This window comes from Danio rerio, chromosome 4 (assembly GCF_052040795.2).
Source record: "Danio rerio strain M-AB ecotype USA chromosome 4, GRCz13ab, whole genome shotgun sequence".
Lineage (NCBI taxonomy): Eukaryota > Metazoa > Chordata > Actinopteri > Cypriniformes > Danionidae > Danio > Danio rerio.
In genome coordinates, this window is record NC_141024.2 from 26,197,939 (window position 1) to 26,217,473 (window position 19,535).

Here is a 19,535-nt window from a genome sequence, read left to right on the forward strand (position 1 = left end):
CCCAAGCTATACATTTTTTCAATAGTCTACAGAACAAACCATCCTTATACAATAACTTGCCTAATTACCCCAACCTGCCTAGTTAACCTAATTAACCTTAAGCTTTTAAATGTCACTTTAAGCTTTTATAGAAGTGTTTTGAAAAATATCTAGTAAAAAAATTATGCACTGTCATCATGGTAAAGATAAAATAAACCAGTTATTAGAAATTAGATAATAAACTACTATGTTTAGAAATGTGTTGAAACAATCTTCTCTTCGTAAAACAGGAATTGGGGAAAAAAAATAAACATGGGGCTGTTTATTTAAGGGGGCTAATAATTCTGTCTTCAACTGTGTATGAATAACTAATACCATAGTGCATTATTCACGCCCATTGCCAGCCAGGTAAAAGGGTGGTTCTTTTTAGTCAAAAAGTGGACCTTTCTGCAATTAAAAATACTGCATTTTAGTGACATCTTAAGCACTATTTTGAGCTGGATTAGCTTGTCGGATGATCATCACAATCACACTTTTTGATACCATTAGAAAAAAAAGAGTTAAAGTTTTAAATAAAAAAAAATTTTGTTACAAAAAAATACATTTTGAAAAATCATGAATAACAAATATAGCCTAATTAATATTAAAATTAACTTTATTATGGGCCACTATTTATTGTTTTTTTTTTCCAAGAAAGTCCAAGATTCACAACAAAAATTGGTCTATTTTTAGTGAAAGATGACTTTACCTTTGTCATATTGTATGATTTCCTGCACGTGGATGGACTAGTGAAAAATGTTTGTTTCATTGGAAGCCTTCTTTGATGGGTTATTTTTACAATTTGTGATGGCATAGCAGTCAAGATAAGGTAAATGAGCCCCTCTACATTTTCCTCCCCCTACTGGTCAAATCGGAAACAACAGGGGTGCTTGAATCGAAGATCTGCCGAGAAGCCGAGTAGCACTTCTATTCAATAGTATGATGTGCACGCGAAGGGGAGTGCGATTTGTCCGGGAGTACCAACAACACCAGAACAGGAACCACATCGATTGGGTACGAAACTACACGTTAAGTTGTCTTTTAATGATATCCCTATTCACTGAAATCTAACGCTGTCAAGTTAGTATTTCTACAAGTTATCTTTGTCATGGTGGTGGGCTTGTTTTGCAGTTGTTTTGATCTGATCCCCAACAAAACAAAACAACACGTTAAACTACGATTTTAAAGTTTATCGGAATAGAATTAATTTAGATAACTTAAATATGCTCTGACTCCAGAAAGTGTTACGCAATACCTTGCTGTAAGGACATAAACATGCGTGTCAAAGGTAACGTTAATGTTTCGTCATCAGCAAAGCCCCTTGCTGAACTGCAGATATTCATTCATTACTGCGGGCGACGACGACAAATTATGTAGTTTTACCACTCATTTCGTCAAGGTCACATTTTGACTTAACTTACTTGATACATTTTGCTGTTTAAAACCCGTCTGGGTTTTACAAAAAAGTCGCGTGGTATGTTGCTTTTCTTTTAAAACACGCTGTTGTAAAGTTTTGGAGAAGTGAAATAACACATTTGTGCAACTTTTGTTCTTTTCAGGAATATTTTGATTTACTGTAATCAATTTATTATCACAAATGAAACGCTGGTCTACTCTTATCGGACGTGTCATCATGTTAGCACCAGTTAGGTAATGTACAAATATTTATTTTATGTTTCTTACAAAGTGTAATAAAAAATCTTTTTTTCTGTTACAGAATCATAAATTGCCTTTCTTTCATTTAATTGTTATTGCTTTATTTATTTATTTATTTATTTATTTATTTATTTATTTTTTGATGACAGTTACCAGTATAGTTTGTGACTAACACAAAAAATGTGCCATTTTGATGGAAAGCTTGTGGATTTTGCGTTTTAACTCCACGACATTGAAGACTAGACAGTAATTTGTAATAGCCACTGAATAGCTGTTAGTGTGTCAGCTTCAAAAAGAACACAAAAGGATTGCCACAGATGTTTCATGAAAGTGGCCTGCCTTGCCTACATATGACTTCTGAAGCAAGGTTAGTGAGTGGAAAACAAATAAAAGTTGTTGATTTATTCAATGAAAATCCTTGTGTTGGCGTGCTCTTGGGTAGGCATGGGACGATAACTGTTTTCAAGGTATAGACCATTTCAATTTGGTCATGTCATTGGCCCATGAACATTTCCTGCTTGTTATCAAACTATTTCATATCTGTATCCAGAGGCAATTCAATCATAAATTTAATGTTAAAACAACTATCATAACATAATTTATCAATATGTGGATATGTTTTATTATGATCATTATTTATCAATATTTATCAATATATATAATTTTGAGTTATCGGATTCAGAAGCTATATAAATAAAAATGTAAAACAGGAAATATGTTGGGACTAAAGTTTTTGTTTACATCTTTCAAAATGGTGTATAGCGTGGTTTGAAAAAAGTCAAGGTTTTAAAACCACTAAAATGTTCTGCTATACTGTTCCTACTGTATATGTAAGTTTTTTTTTTACGTTTTGTATTAGTTTTTTAGGACAACAGCATCTCCAGCAAAAAAAGATATCCAAAGATGCCAATTTAAATTGTAAAGAATGTTGTGTTTTTGAAATAAAAGAAGACAGCAGAAGTCAATGATTCATTTGAATTATTTAGCCTGACATGTTTACTGCTCTAAAACATTTTTAAAGTTTGTTAAAAAAAAGTTTTGCGTTTAAAGGGGGAAAAAGTTTTTATTGTTTTTTTTTTACTCAAACATTTAAAAATAATATATTTTAAAGCAGTAATCACAATACCTCGAAACCATGATATTTTTTATTATACCATCAGAATCATATACCGACCCATGCCTACTCCTGAGAAAATGTCTGATTTGTCATATGGAACTTTTCATTGAATTATTTGGTATGTGAATCAATAATTCAGTCACAAATCACTTGCTTTCTGTTTGTGCATTTTAAATATTTTTTTAATTTAAGGGTTCATTTAAAAAATGTCTTAAAGTTAGTTTTGAGTTATATTAAAAACATATTAGCCATAAATAGAAACCAATATGTAGATGGAAGTGTATTCCATGCATAATAGAGAAAACACGACTTGCAAACAAGACGTTACTGTCTCTCATTTATCTGTCTGTAGAACTGTGAGCACTGAAAGTAGGAGATGTCCTATGTTAACTGTTCAGCCATGTCGAGGAATGGTGGACGAGAAGTTTCAAGTAATCATAAAGAATTTACTGCCAAATCAAGAGGTAACGCTACACTCTCTACATCAGTCTGAAGATAAGGACTTCTGGGAGGCTTTTGGACACTATATTAGTGATGAACATGGAACAGTGACAGGTGTGTACAACAATCTGATGCATGACTCTTTAAAATTTGAACACTGTAAACATACTCCAAGAAAAAAAAGTCTCATTGGAAAATCTCTGATCTGTACAACACTTCACACATTTCTCTTTCAAAACTTCATCCACTTACCACTCTATCTTAGATTGTTTCCATTCGTTGCTTATATAAAAATGGCTCATTTTGTACAGTTGGTACATAATTGGCTCATATTCTGCACAGCAGATGATGATAAAGAACTTGCTTTGACAAACTAAAGGTAATATTAACTTAATTTTAGCTGAATGTTTCAGCTGGATACCAAAATGTACAATCCATCCGTCCATCCATTACTAAGAATCAAACATTAATAACCTAAAACAATGGTGCAGAATCCATGTATGACATCATGACTACATATTGTGTCCATACTGTATCCTATTTAAATAATGGCCCAACCTTACATTATGAAAAATAACCGGTTTGACTAATTAAAGATCATATTAAAGTAACTTTAGATGGATTTTCCAGCTGGACACTTAAATGTATAATGAATGACATTTGTATGTATCCTGTTGTAATAGTGGCAAAAGATGAAAGTTTGGGAGGCACGTATGAAGGCACAGAGCAGATGGGTTTGCTGTGGAGCCTGAGGCCTGTACCAGGAAGTCGATCTGCACTCAGGTAAGTTATCGTAGTATTATGGTGTATTTACTGTAGTCTGTTTTACAAAATTTAAATGCCTTCTTTTGCAAAAAGCGAGGTCATTATTTTTATTTATTCCTACACTTTTTTATTATTCAAGGTTGCGCAAGATGAATGTACTCACGCCAATGGTAGTTAACATATCAGTCTACAATGGGCATCTGTCTCAAGGATTCAGTCAGACTTCAGCGCTGGCCACGACTGTCACAGAGCGCTGGTACATGGCACCAGGTGTACAGAGGGTGGATATAAGAGAGAACGGAGTTCGAGGAACTTTATTTCTTCCCCCAGGTAAAATACTATTCATACATATATAAATGTAAACATGTCTCCTCTAAGATGTAAGATTTTTAGTTTTTTGGTGATCGTCAAAAAAGGCAAAATTGTCAGAGTGAAAAATGTTGGTTGGGTTTTGAACTAAAACCCAGACTTTTTTTTTTGTGCCACTTAAATGATTAAGAGCTGTCAATTGATATAAGAGGTGTGTTTGTGTGTATTTAAAGGATTGATTCATTATTCCAGTGATTTTTTTTTTTTTGCATGATAAACAGTGACTTGAAATTGCAAATTAACTTTTTATATAAATGTATTTTTTTTATTTATATATATATTTTTTTTATTCTTATATTTATTTGTTTTATAGATTATTTCATCATTTCTGATTTGTAATATAGTATAGTCAGTTAATACAAATTATTAACTGACAACAAAGTATAGTCAGTTAAATAAGAATTTATTACCAGATGAAGATTAACACTGGTAACTGGGAGGATGTGAAAAAGTGTCTAACTTTGATCAGTGTAGATATCAAATATTCCATTTAAAGGGCACCTATGATGAAAAGCATCTTTTGTAAGCTGTTCGGACAGAACTGTGTGTGGATATATTCTGTCCACTGTCATTCTGGAGTAATATAAACACAACAAGTATCTTTATTATTCAAAATGTCCTGATGTTAAAATAGGATCCAAATCCCAGTGATTTTTGAGTCCACTGCAACGTGACGTTTGAGTGAGGTTTTCTCTGCCCACCAAATTGATTGACAGGGGCCATATCTTCATAATAACATGTATACACATGTCCACTTGCAAAGAAACTGGTATTAAAACATGTTACAACTCTCTGTGATCAGCTTCACCTAAATAATTAATTCTATTTTTAAAATGTTTTAAAACGGAGCATGTTTGTAATAAAGTAAATCGCTATGTAATTCTGAACCGCTATAATCACAACAGCCGCATGTAGAGCTGCTTGATTCTGGCTATAATAAGAATCATAATTTTTTGCTTAAAATCAAGATTACGATTTTCTCATGATTATATGGATGTAAAATAAAGGTTAATATGAGTAGGCTATTGTTATTTCTCGAACATATGGTAAAACAACAATAATATTATGTGTATCTATTGTTGGTTAAAATGCTAAATTTTGAATCGACTTTGAATGGTGGACATAAATAGACTTTAAGTTTGTCCTGGTCATTATTGAATAGAATATTCATAATTCTAAACTTTAATTATTATGTTTGAGACATATGCTTGCCAATTGTCATTGACAACATTATTAGACAATTTTTTTCTACTGGTAAAATCAGACATTTGTCATTATCAGATTCCCTCTTGCATTATATTCAACATTATATAGGCTAGAGTAGTTATACTGACACTGTTAAACATGTATTCTCATGCACAACCCTATGTGTTCCCTATGAAAGAAAAACACTTTAAATGCTTGTAATCATAACTCGATATAATAATGCGATATGATTATTTAAATGACGTGCGTGCTTTTGGTTTCATTTTCACTGCCAAATGCTGTTCATACTTCCTGCGCCGCTCCCAAAAGATCACTCTGTGCCACAAACTTAATGTTATTTACAACTTTATTACCTGTTATTCAGAGTCTATGCAGGTTCTGTTCACTAAGTAGTAGATGCTCAAGCGTCTATTATTAAGTAGTGTGCGCGCCCACCCTCTCTGTGGTAACAGCTCACGGTCAGCAGCTCACGTCACGTGTGATTTTGCAGTTACGAATACATCTTTACATTAAGACAGAAATAATTTTTTTTGGTGAATTATATTTAATACAGTATGTGACTCTTTTAACACCATTTGGAGGTGTCCATGTCCATGCCCAATGTGAATACTTGTGCGGCCCCCTTTGCTTCTCTCCTGAACTTGAGAATATGATTGGCAGAATTGTAGAAATGCTGGATTAAGATCGTCTAGGGGGTTGAATCGAGATCGCGATCTTTTTTCGATTAATCTAGCCGCATGGTGTCAGTAAGCACTCTTATGTATGTGTGTGTGTACTGCAAACATCATTTGTGTGTGACTCATTGCAGAAAGGCTTGAATAGACTCCACCACAAATACATTAAATAAACTTGTTGGTATTTCTGACAAGTGACCTTATTTCAGCTTCATCCGTGTCTGTCTCTATCACTGACAGCTGTTTATCTGACGTAACACATGAGAAGCAGACACACAAGTCAGAGCGGTGAGTGGGGAGAAGCAGCAAAACACCAAAATGGGCAGATTCTACAATAAATAATAAATAATCTGATGGGTATTTTGAGCTGAAACTTTACAGATACAATTTTGGGACACCAATGTCTTACATCTTGTAAAAGGGGTAAAATAGGCACCCTTTACATTTTGTTTATACTGTGCTTCAGAATATGCCATAACATTCCTTAAAATCACTTTTTTAAACTCCCGTTTGTATGTCTTGTTCACGACTAATCAATGACATCATAATTTAGGATATTGTAGGGTGTTCTCCAATTTTATCCTATACTCTGTCAAAATAGGGAAGAAAGGATCTGTATGAACTTCAATTACACCACAACTTTAATTTTATGAAATCGTTTGTAAATAATCTACTGTGTTTCTTTTTTAGGCCCTGGGCCATATCCAGGGGTGCTGGACCTATGGGGAGGAGGTGGTGGATTGATTGAATATCGTTCTGCTCTGCTTGCATCTCATGGTTTTGCATGTATGGCCCTTGAATACATCTCTCCAGGAGAGCTGAAAAAGACTGACGTTGATAATACATACTTTGAGGTAAATTTAATTTTGTCACTTAATATGAACATGACAATTATTACCCATGCATAGTGTATGTTTTCCCAGTTCCAGATATTTATTTTTTTATTTGTGTGTATGTATGTGCGTGTATCTACACTTTTCCTGTAGAAAGCATACCAGATCTTGCAAAATCATCCATTAGTACAGAAGGACAAGATGGCGATGCTTGGGTTGTGTTTTGGAAGTGTCATCACATTCAGTATGACTGTCTACTCTTCAGTCATCAAGGTTTACTCGCCTAAATATATGTTAAATATATGTACAATATATGTACAATCTCTACATTTTAAATATAGCTTTTTATTGTTGCATTTACTACATTTTTTTCTAAACATGTACTTTTGCTTGTAGCCCCAGTGCTGCGTGTGTATCAGTGGAAGTCATGTGGTTCCTGTTAATAAATGCATGTTTGAAGTCTTCGAGGACATAAAAAAGTAAGTGGATGTTAAACATTTATTTAAAATCTGTCTACAAACTGAGCTTCATCTATAGAGAGTAATGCTCATTCCTCTCCATATTTTCTTATATTGTGAAAGAGGTTGCAAAGGTCAGCCTTTCAAATGTTTCACAAGTCAGTGCATACTTAATGTGATTATATACAGGATAACTTTTGGAGCAATGTTGCAGAGTGATGTTGTTGGCTACTTTCCTATTGAGAATGGGCAACAAAACTTTATCTGGGTTTGTTATATCAGTTGTATGCAAGTTTTTGAGATCCTTAAATCAGATTTCTAGCAGTAAATCATTTAACTGGCTTGGAGCTGTATAAAAAATTCAAACAGGATGGTCATAACATGAACTCATAGCTTATTATTCCGGTGAGTTGTCCTGTGTTAACAGTTTTTTTTAATCTTATTTAATGCTTACAATGCCAACAGTTGTCCAATTTTAAGGTGATTTGATCAATTTAAAGTTTTGTGTTTTTATTTTGTGCTTTCTTATCATGCATTAATTATATTAACATTATCGTTATAATTATTATTATTTGCTAAGCATTATTTTTGCTTTGCTTTTGCTACAATAAATGGTCATCCACTCTTGCATTCAGCTAGTGATAGCTATTCAGAAACATCAAAGCTAACAATCAGGGCTTGGAGCAAACTGCTGGAAGCAGATAATAACAATACATTTTGTTAAGCTAAATAGTTGTCCAGTCTTTGTTACAGTCTTTTGATTGCTTGTTGTATCATCACATGTAAAGACATGTTTGACACGATTTGTTGCCATTTTCAGAGCAACGCAATCCTAATTTTCCCGTTTTGCACCATATTGTTTAAATAGTAAATTCATTTGCGCCACTTTGTGGATTCATGGGTGTTGCGGTCTAGACAGGAGGTGTGTTAAGGCGCATTGTTGGTGTGTTGCTGTATTGAGGAACTAAAATAGACTGCGCAATTGACCAGCTGAATGCAGGTCTTAAGTCCAGGTTCAAATGCTTACACATTGCTTAATTCACAAATAATGTACAGTAATATAAATTTCAGCAATTATCTTTACAAATGAAAAAGAATTAAGGATTAATGTATGGTAAAAAATATTATTTTCTACATAAATATAAAAACTACTATCTCCATGCCTTTGTCTGTTTTTTTTTTCAGTTTATTTATGACAATTTGCTTTTGTATAATGTTATTAGTAGTAGTAGTATTTATTATATGCATATTTATGTGTTTTAATAAAAACAAGTTTATATTTGTCCTGTCAGGTTTTGGAGAAGTCTGCATCATCATATGGGACGTGTGTTTGGATATTACTTTGTTTGGATATTATTATTTTTGACCACAAGTGGATTCGGACATGCCCTTAATGCTTTTGCGCCATGCGATTTAGACTAGATCGTTAATATAGTGCCCATAGCATTGGCCATTTGATTTGATTGAAGAAAACCAGTCGGAATAGATTAGGCCATCCTTCTAATCAGAGAAGAGTGTACTTTTCTAGATGGAGGGGTTTAGTGAGAGTAAATCATTTGAGACGCTTTCCGAAATTAGTTGAAGCCACATAGTCTATGAGAAAACAAAATGTTTGTTTTAAACATTGAATGCATGTATATCTTTTTAGCAGACCTACAAAACAAAATTAACATTTTTAAAATTATAGCAACAGGCATTTTTAACAATAAGATTTTTGCAATATTTTTACAAAATATAAATAATATTTTGTAATATTTGACTTTATCCACTGTATTAAAATAATGATATCATATGAGTATTTGGGTTGTTACATATTTGCATATTTTTCTAATGCAATTGAATGTTTTTGTCATGTGTCTTTCACAAAGTAAAAAATCCTTTCATATCAGTGAATGACTGGTCCTAATGATAAACAGTCACACATTTTGTGAATGTTCATTGCAGGCTTATGGGTAAAGTACAAGAGAATGAGGACAAACATATAGTGACCAGAGAAATTATCTTGCCGATTCCCTCAGACCCGGCTCTCAAAGCAGACGTATGTATGACTTTAGTATGTTTTTCTTTTCAGTGTGTTTTCATTTTTTTAAATATCAGTTGTGATTTATTTTTTCAGGTTGGGAGAATAAAGTGTCCTCTTTTGTTGGTGAATGGTACTGATGATCAGAATTGGGCTACTAATGAATCTGCTGAAGACGTGAGTTATTTGTATGCTTGTATGAATGTTTGTATGCATGATTTCAGGGTTACCACTTTAAGTCATTTCAAATTCTTTCACTGACTAAAAAGCTGATTTTCCATAAGCTATAATGTTGAGCAGTGCCTCCAGAATTTTTTGATTTTGTGAATGCTAAATGCTGCAATAATTAGAGGACCTTGCAATTTTTATTGAAGCAAATTTTGGTCACACTATAGGAAATATCCATTACTAATATTTTTTGTATTTTGTGATTTGTCTAATGCCCGAAATGCTCAATCGTGTTAAATGCTGTTTTATGTTCAATCAACTTAAATTCATAAAAATGAATAAGTTGACTTAAATTCTTCATGTGTTTCAACACATATTGATTGTGTGGTACCCACCATTTTAAGTGTATAGACTGTTATGTGAACGGGAAGCTGACCACAGAGGTGCGAATCCAAATGCAGGTATATTAATAATAGTCAGCTAAGCAACAATCAACACAGGGGCAAACAGATGTACACAGTAAATCCAGAGTTGTAGTCAAATACACAGGCGAGTCATCAGTACAGGCAGACATCAGACAACATAAACAAACAATCAAGGCGAGGGACAAAAACATGGCAAAGCAAGGTAAGGGAAATGCGTCGTAATGTTCATAAACAGTATAACAAGACTTAGCCAAGAGGTAGTGTGTGCGGTATATTTAAAGTCCATCTAATCAGTCTTCGAGCAGCTCCCAGCTGTGTGTGTGTAATCAATTGTGATCTGGAACAGGTGGGTGTGTGTGTGGTGCATGACTGGAACTTGTAGTCCATATATCAGTGGGTTTGTAGTCATTAAGTGATCAGCCAGGATTAGATCTCTGGTGATTGTGACAATAGACAGTGTATTCACAGTATAGCCTTCATCATATATACACAATTGCAGTTAATCTTTTTTTTAAATTCAACACATTAAAATGTCTAATGTTTAATCTGTAATGTTCAATAAACTTTTCAGTAACTATGATCAAACTTTGCAATGACTCCACAAACCTTTTTTTTAATGTGGCTCTTAAAAATAATCTGACTATAATCTTGATTCGACATTGCTGATCCTGCCATGTGACTATATTGTGGATGAACAACATTGCGATATCGATGCTAAAACAATATATTGTGCAGCTAGAATAGTGAGCATTTTCAGTTCATTTATATGGAAGTTGAGCGAGGCAAGAAAGGCATGGCAAAAAGTTGACTTATGCTTCCAAGTGTTTACAGACCTGAATTACAGTGCTGAAATCACTTACATGTAGGCTACTGAGAATGTATTCCTTTACACTTACATTTTCACAAACACCTTAAAACATGGATGCCTGTTTGTTTATGCACTGAACATTTCTTGCATGCGTGATAAATGGGTAAACACTCTGTCTTTCACCTGATCAAAACAGGCATGCTCAGTCGTAAATATGACATGCCCCATGGCAGTGACGATGTAGCTTTGCTAAGTGCAGATTTGATGCTGTAGTAGAAATGTATTATTAGGAGGAGGCTCCTATAATACTTCTCTATAGCTTATCTGTACTGCACTTGCCAGCTGGCCAATCCTACACGCTATACTGCAATATGAATGTAGCATTTATTAACAAATAGTTGTAAATAAAATATTATATTCAGTAATACACTTTAGTATGGTTCAAAAACTTTTTGCTATAAATTACTATTGTATTTTAGTTGAATGACTGGTGTTTAAGCCTTTGAATCAAAATGTGAAGCAGTCACATAGGTATAGGCAAAAATGAAGCTTTGCACGTGACGGATCACGTGATTATGGCAAAATGACATGGTTCGCTATGGTTCACTGCGAGATGTATCGGGTTTCTTTGATACTTGCTTTGAAGCCTCTATGCACAGTGTCTCATCACTAGGAAATACTACAAAACTTTCCTCGCTATTTGTTTTTCCTACTATGGTTGTCAAAAGTTTTAGGTGTCCATAATTCTTCCAAATATTGGATTTTGTGTTCAATGTTAACAAAAATGTTACAAATGTAAACAAAAATCCCATGTTACGGGATGTGTGAATTAACGCTTTTGGTGAACTAACTCTAGCTGAAACCCATTAAAAGATTTAATCCCTATGCCATTTAAGCAAAATGTCAAACCTTTTTCATTGTTTAAGTTAACAGGCTTTCTAAAATGTGTTTTACTTGCAAAAAAAGGAGATACACTACTGAATGTTGGCATCCAAAAAATTCTGTTTACCATTGACTTGCATGTTTACTTTTAAATACCAGTTTAACTGTGTCGTGTCCACACCTATGACATTAATTAGAGCCTTAATATGGTTCATTTACACACAGATTAAGATGATGATGGAGAAAGCAGGAAATCGACACCTGCTGACTGTCTTGACATATCCTGATGCTGGTCATCTGATTGAACCTCCATACACGCCTCACTTCAGAGCAACTAACTTCCTTCTGCATGACATGAAAGTGAAAGGCAAGCATACAATCCATTGTTGCCTTCTGTTTGTATTTTTTATTTCCACCTTTTTCCTCACATGACGGCTACGATAAATTATGAGCTGCACTTTCAGATTGAGGATTTTTCAATTAAATAAACTGAATCTTTTGAATAATAAGGCTGTTATAATATTTAATATACTATAAGGCTACATTTACAAGATAATGTATTTTATGTAATGTGTTTTATACTGTTTCTCATATGCATAACAACATTGTCAGGATAATCTGCATTTACAAATTTCAAAAATCTGCAAAAATGCTGTATTACATATACCCAACCTGTATTTGCCATTACCATCTTGTTAGTAAACAGTATATGTAGGGCAGTGACAAGTCTGAAGCAGCTCAGGGTATTGGTATGCATTTAGAATTTGCCATTTACAAAAAAATAAATAACAAAAAAATAAAGCGTCTACACTGTGGGATGTAACATTGGTGAAGTAAATCCACATACCACATTAGCAAACTCTTGACCAGCAACAATATTACCATATACATCTTTATTGTAATGTATGAATAAATCGCCCTTCCCTTTAAATCAACAAGTACTGTACATGTCAACATACCTAACACATATGTATGATGTCACCATTTACAAAGATTTCCCTATAGCGTGTTTACATGGAAAAGACCAGGGCTAAAGTTTCAAAAACTTTCACTTTAAAATCCATTTTATATTGTATGTGTTTTCAGTCCCCAAAACGCTGATAAATTAACTGACAAAATTCATAAAGTTATTGCGTTTTGGCTGAAAACGTCATGTAAATGGCCCCTAAGTCCATAATACAGCTGTAGAAAGGCACATTTTTTGAGTATTTAGGGTTATTGCAACACAATCTCACGGCAATTAGTAACTTTTAGTGGCTAATTCATATGAATTCGTACGATCTCATTTGTACCATTTAATACGATTTGCTTATCCCCAATGAAGGTTGGGTTTAGGGGTGGGGTTGGATGCCATGCCTCCTTTTTGAAAATATTGTACATTTTTGTATGACTGAATTTGTACGAATAAGCTTCTAAACTGACAAAACTGATATGTCCAGGCTGGACTATTTATGATCTTGCTGCAAGTAATAATACATTTTAACAATTTATATTTTATAGTTTAATAAACGTTACTTCAATAATTCACACAAAACATCATGGCAGTGGAAACGGGTGGATTGGTTTGGTATATTTCACAAAATTTGCTCACAATTTACTCTACCTCCTGTAGTCCCAAAACACTAAGGGCTCTATTTTGACGATCCAGGTGCAAAGTCCAAAGCACAGGGCTCAAAATTATAAAGGGCATGTCAGTATCCACTTTTGCTATTTTAAGGACAAAAAAATCAGCATTGCGCCGCGGCGCTTAATCTAACAGAGTTGTGCTAATTCTCTTAATGAGTTATAGGTGTGTTTTGAGCATAAACCAATCAGAGTCTCATCTCCTATTCCCTTTAAGAGTCAATTGCGTCGCACCATAGCGCATTTGCTATTTACATGACGGACTTTGTAAGTGCAAAAACTGAATGCTTCACTAGCGACAAAAAAAAGGTAAACAGAGCAACTGTCACGTTACAGATTGAAACGGGAACAAAAAGGTGTAGGATCCAAGTGCAGATTTATTAAAGGATCGTGCAGCAAACAGAAAAACACGGTGTCCGGTGTTCAAAAATAACAAAGTAACAAATAAACAGCAAAACAAGAAACTATGACAGAAATCAAGATCAGGAACACGAACAAGACTCAGGTAACAACAAACTCGCTATAAAAGACTTACTACATACTGACGACAAGATAGACAAGAAAGACAAACGACGCAGTGACAAACAGTGGGTAAATGGTTGTATAAATAGTCCAGGAAAGGGCGGAGTGGAGAAGGAACAAGCGGAGGGATGGGAGGGTCAGACCAGGATGGGTTCTGTGGGGAGGAGCGGGAGGGATGACCCATGGACGATCCCGTAGGAGACACAAGGCAGGTGGTTTTAGGAGAGCCGGCTGGAGAGGCAACTGGACTGGAGCTGGTGGGACTGGAGCCAGCAGGACTGGAGGCAGCTGGACTGGAGCCGGCGGGACTGGAGGCAGCGGGACTGGAGCCGGCGGGACTGGAGGGCAGCTGGACTGGAGCCGGCAGGACTGAAGCCGGCGGGACTGGAGGCAGCTGGACTGGAGCCGGCGGGACTGGTGGCAGCTGGACTAGAGCTGGCAGGACTAGAGGCAGCTAGCCTGGAGCCGGCGGGACTGGAGGTAGCTGGACTGGGGTTGGCAGAGCACGAAGCCGGGCTGGGGTCGGCAAAGCAAGGAGCCAAGCTGGAGTCGACAGAGCAAAGAGCCAGGCTGGAGTCTGCAGAGCAAGGGGCCGAGCTGGAGTCGGCAGAGCAAGACGTCTGGGAGGTGTCGGCAGAGCAAGAAATCTGGATGGCGTTGGTAAGACCAGGAACCGGGCTGGGACCGGCAGAACATGGAGCGGACTGGGACCGAAAGGGCAAGACGTCTAGGAGGTGCCGGCAGGGCAAGACGTCTGGATGGCGGCGGTAAAGCTAGGAGCCGAACTGGAGCCGGCACTGTACTGCGCTCTGGGGCTGGAGCCGACACTGGCGGGCGCTCTGGGGCTGGAGCCGACCCTGGTGGGCGCTCTGGGGCTGGAGCCGACACTGGTGGGCGCTCTGGGGCTGGAGCCGGCACTGGCGGGCGCACTGAGAATGGAGCCGACACTGGCGGGCTCTCTGGGGCATGGGCAGTCCTCCTTCTGCGCCTCCCTCGTCTGGTGGTTTGAGTAAGAGGAAGAGAGTTGTCCTCAAAAGAAGGAACATGCTCTGGAGCTGGAACCGACACTGGCGCGCATTGTGGGGCTGGAGCAGACACAGGGTTTCACACAGTTCAAGAAGACTCTCCAGAGGCTCAGAGAAAGGCGGTCTTTGGACAGCCTGACGCGGATAAGCCGCAACTCCAACCCAGCTTCTCTCCTCCTTCCCACAGACAAATCTGCAGGTCCCGAAAATATACCTCTCTGTTGCCCTCCACTCAGGCCTCCCTCCTGAGGGTTCTCCTCCTTCAGGGCAAAGGAGAGAGGGGAGCCAGAGATCAACAGAGCCGTTTTGATGAACCGATACAGGTTCCAGTCTTCCTCATAAGGTGGCATTTGTGAACAGACTGGTTCCAAAAGTCCTCCCCGAAAGAACATCACCAGCAGTATGTCACTGTAAGAGCTCTTTGGGGCTAGCTCCAAAAACTCCTTAACATAACGCACAACTGAGTGGTTGCCTTGTTTTATCTGCACGATAAGATCATCTGCTGAATCCATTGTGACTGCGTCGTTCTGTCACGTTATGGATTGAAACAAGAACAAAAAGATGTAGGATCCAAGTGCAGATTTATTAAAGGATCGTGCAGCAAACAGAAAAACAAGGTGTCCGGTGTTCAAAATTAACAAAGTAACAAATAAACAGCGAAACAAGAAACTACAGCAGAAATCAAGATCAGGAACAAGACTCAAGTAACAACAAACTCGCTATAAAAGACTTACTAGATACTGACGACAAGATAGACAAGAAAGACAAACAACGCAGTGACAAACAGTGGGTAAATGGTTGTATAAATAGTCCAGGAAATCAACAGGAAACAGGAACTGCTGTGAATGGCCAATCAGTGTAAGTGAACCGGGTGTAATGCACGTGGGATGTATGGACTTGTAGTTCTTGGGTGCTGTTGTTCACTCTCAGAGTTTGTTGAACTAGGTGGTTACTCACAGTCATGACAGCAATTGCAGCGCGAGAATGAGAGAATAAGCCTCCTCGTTCTTTACTTTCACTTTCAGTCTCGTGGATAAAGAAAATGGTGTTGTACGCACAGACATCCATTAGCCTATACATAATTTTGTTGTTGTGCGCAAAGATTTGTTTCAAAACTATTTCTAAATTCAGTTCTAATTTCCAGCAAACGAATAAATAAACAATAATGACGAAGTGTGGTTAAAAAAGGTATATCCAAATACACATGCTATGTCCCATATGGTCTAAAACCTGACAGGTGGGCAAATCTAAGCTAGTTTTTAATAAAACAAACATAAATATGCATATAATAAATAATACTGCTAATAATAATAACGTTATACAAAAGCTATTTGCCTTGAATAAACTGAAAAAGCCCCCCAAAGGAGGCAGTGGTGTTTATATTTTTGTAGGCTAGAAAATAATATTTTTGTTATATTATAATCCTTAAATTCTTTTTCATTCGTAAAGATATTTGTGTATGGCTGTACATCTTGTGTGTATTAAGCAATGTTTAAGCGAGGCGCACAACTAACGTGCTCTGCGCTACACTTTAGAACTCCTCTTAGCTGGTCTTTTAAACAGTCTATTCTAGTTTCTCAAAATAGCAATGTGCCAGCAATGCGCCTCAACACACCTCCTTTTTTAGACCAGATCACATATAGGCGCACATATGAGCACAAATGCACTTGCTATTTAAACAGCGTGGTGCAAACCTTCAAAATGACTCTCGTGTCGAGCTGAAACTAGCAAACAACAATTGTCTTGCGCCGCACTGAAATTTGTAAAAACACAAATTGCACTGAACAATTCATTTGTGTCATTGGACATCTTTTTATGAGTCAACAACGCACTAATTCAAATGATTTATTCGGAACAGGTCACTGGTAAATGATTTACAGATTCAAATGATATGTTAAGAGTGAGTCTCCTGTCAAGGATTCACTCATTCAATTGAAACATACAGAGTGAGTCTCCAGTAAACGATTCACTGACTGAAATGATCTGTACAGAGTGAGCTCCAAGTAAAATATTCACTGATTCTGATTCACTGATTCACTGATTCTGATTCACTGATTCACCTGTACTGAGTGAGTTTCCAATAAAAAAACACATTTTCAAAATGATATGTACAGAGTGTCTAAATAGTGTTGTAAATAATTAATTGAATTTACAAACTGATTTGAGTGGGTTTCAGCATGTGAATGTGGTTTCACTTGTTTTCATTTAATGTCTAACTTTAATTAGTTAATTTAAAATTAAGTACTTTTGTACTTTGACTAGTGTATTATTGTATAGGAGGACTTTATTTCAACTGGAGTAATATTTTATTTGGGTATTTGTACTTAATTTGTGTAATTTGTGTATTTTGTCTACCACTGCATTTCTCAGAATATAATCTATTGTGTAAAACAGAATAAAGAAACGCATACTGTTTTGAAACGTGGAGAGTAAATAATGTACACTATCATTTTGTTAGTGATGCACCTTTTAAATATTCTCAAATGTGCCTGTATCTGTGAATGTACATCTGAATGTTGTTTTGTTGTTTCTGCAGTTGTCATGCTGTGGGGTGGACAAACTAAACCACATGCGTACGCTCAAGAGGACTCATGGAAGAAGATTTTAGCATTTTTTCAAGAGCACCTCTACGGTTCAAACGTTAAGGCCAAACTGTAGTTCCTTTATTTGAAACTGATATATGACCAACTTCATTCAAAATGCTATTAAATGCAATGATGTTGCTGCCAGTTCTTTCATGTTACATTTCACTTTGGTATTTGTACTGAATAAAAGGGGATCTTAAGTATATTTTTTAAGTAATACTTTTGTAGCAGACACATGCCATAATGCATTATTAATGAATGTAATAATTATAAATATAAATAAATAAATGAATACTGACATGGTTATGGTGACACTGCCAAATAAATGTATTAGATTTTTTTTTGTAAAGAAAAACACTTAAGATCATTTTGACACACTATGTTTTCTTATTTTGTAACCACAATCTACCTCTGGTTAAAATAAAAGCATAAATTTAGATTATTTTATCAAATTTTGTTGGACTTTTTTGTTAAAAACAATAATGTTTATTGTCTAAAGTGAGTATAACGTGTGTTTTAAACAGGAAATTATGTATGCAATCCAGAAGATTTGAAATCATTTGGATGCATTTTAAAATACCTGCAATAATAAAAGTATGTTTTATTTGTATTGATAGTTAATCGCTGAATTAATGACTGGTATTTTTGGATGTAATTAACTATTGAATAATTAACCTGTATGAGTTGCAAATACAATGAATTAGCTAATTTCCTAATTGATACAATAATAATATCAATAAGGCAATCAACCAAGTTTTGATGACATCAGACGGGGCGAACCACAACTTAAGTCAAGGAAATTGATGGTAAAATTTTGAAAGAGATCATACAGATTACGAAAACGTTAGCCTGCAGTCTTGACACACTCCACACATCGTTCTTCAAAATGATTTAATTGTTTAAAAGTAGATCTCCTAAAAGCGGTAAATGCTTCATTTCTTTCTTGGACTTTATCAATGTTGGAATCTTCAGTCAATTCCATGCTTGTTCAATAAAAAAGGTCAGGAGAGGTTTTTCTTCAATGTCAAAAGTTGTAACAACTTATTGGATTCAAATGAATAATTCGATTTTCAGAATTCTGTTATCCTCTATGAAATGCAAAAGTTACATTCAGGAGGTGCGCAACTACTTTCATTTCCTGACTTCAACTTTTCTATGCAGCTGATATTAACAGGTGGAGTTTGTGAAATTCATCATTTGTCCATCATTCTCAAGTCCTCCATTGGCTGCACCCTTCCATACATACATATTTCTATAAATTCTCTGCACAACATTAAAAGCATGACTTTCTGTGTTCAGTGTTTAGTTTTAACACCTTTCTGCTGACAGGAAGTTTCTGCAGAGCTGAATTTAATTTTGGACCAGCATTTATCTACTTTGCAAAAATGTTTCATTAATATGCAAAACATATCAGACTCGAGAAAAACTTCAGTTAACATATGACCTTTAAAAGACCAATTCAAATAATTGTTTAATAAAAAGAAAAAGCGACAAAATTATATAAAAGTATATATATATTCCTCTTTCCCAAGACCAAACTGCTGATGTTATACCTCTCTTGAAAAAGAGCAACCTGGATAACACCACGTTGAGCAACTACAGACCCATTTCAAATCTTCCTGTCATTGGAAAAATTATTGAAAAGGTTGTTTTTAACCAGGTTAATGAGTTCTTAAATTAAGGGATGTTTAGACAATTTTCAATTTGGTTTCCGATCACGTCATAGTACAGAGAGTGCTCTCAACGATAAACATCAATATTTACCTAAATACAGATACAGGCAAACTAACAGTGCTGGTGTTGCTTGATCTCAGTGATTTATTTGACACTGTCGATCACAGCATACTTCCTGATAGGTTGAAAAAGGTTGGGCTGTTGATCATCAGTTGGCAGCATTAATCTTTTAGATAGGCCTGAGCAAAAAAATAATTTTTTTGGCT

The 19,535-nt window shown here is 35.8% G+C and overlaps 3 protein-coding genes across 19 annotated transcripts; 2 read left to right on the plus strand and 1 right to left on the minus strand.

Moving 5' to 3' along the window:
- The first annotated feature begins 910 nt into the window (after positions 1-910).
- acot16 (acyl-CoA thioesterase 16) lies at positions 911-18,211 on the plus strand. Of its 17 annotated transcripts, none has more exon segments than NM_001386815.2 (13): positions 911-1,032; positions 1,331-1,496; positions 1,584-1,668; positions 3,144-3,346; positions 3,916-4,015; positions 4,137-4,327; positions 6,937-7,100; positions 7,233-7,352; positions 7,476-7,558; positions 9,482-9,575; positions 9,654-9,734; positions 12,066-12,207; positions 17,547-18,205. In NM_001386815.2, coding segments are annotated over 11 exon segments (1,353 nt in total). In that variant the 5' UTR covers positions 911-1,032; positions 1,331-1,496; positions 1,584-1,615; the 3' UTR covers positions 17,669-18,205.
- Positions 13,786-18,211, plus strand: LOC141381635 (uncharacterized). Its single transcript, XM_088649978.1, has 2 exons — positions 13,786-14,269; positions 14,361-18,211. The coding sequence occupies exons 1-2, from the start codon at positions 14,168-14,170 to the stop codon at positions 14,754-14,756; spliced, it is 498 nt and encodes a 165-aa protein (XP_088506104.1). The 5' UTR covers positions 13,786-14,167; the 3' UTR covers positions 14,757-18,211.
- On the minus strand, positions 14,144-17,742 carry LOC147836779 (uncharacterized). Its single transcript, XM_088649979.1, has 2 exons — positions 15,167-17,742; positions 14,144-15,070 (listed from the first exon to the last, which is right to left on the minus strand). The coding sequence occupies exons 1-2, from the start codon at positions 15,520-15,522 to the stop codon at positions 15,016-15,018; spliced, it is 411 nt and encodes a 136-aa protein (XP_088506105.1). The 5' UTR covers positions 15,523-17,742; the 3' UTR covers positions 14,144-15,015.
- Positions 18,212-19,535: the final 1,324 nt, after the last annotated feature.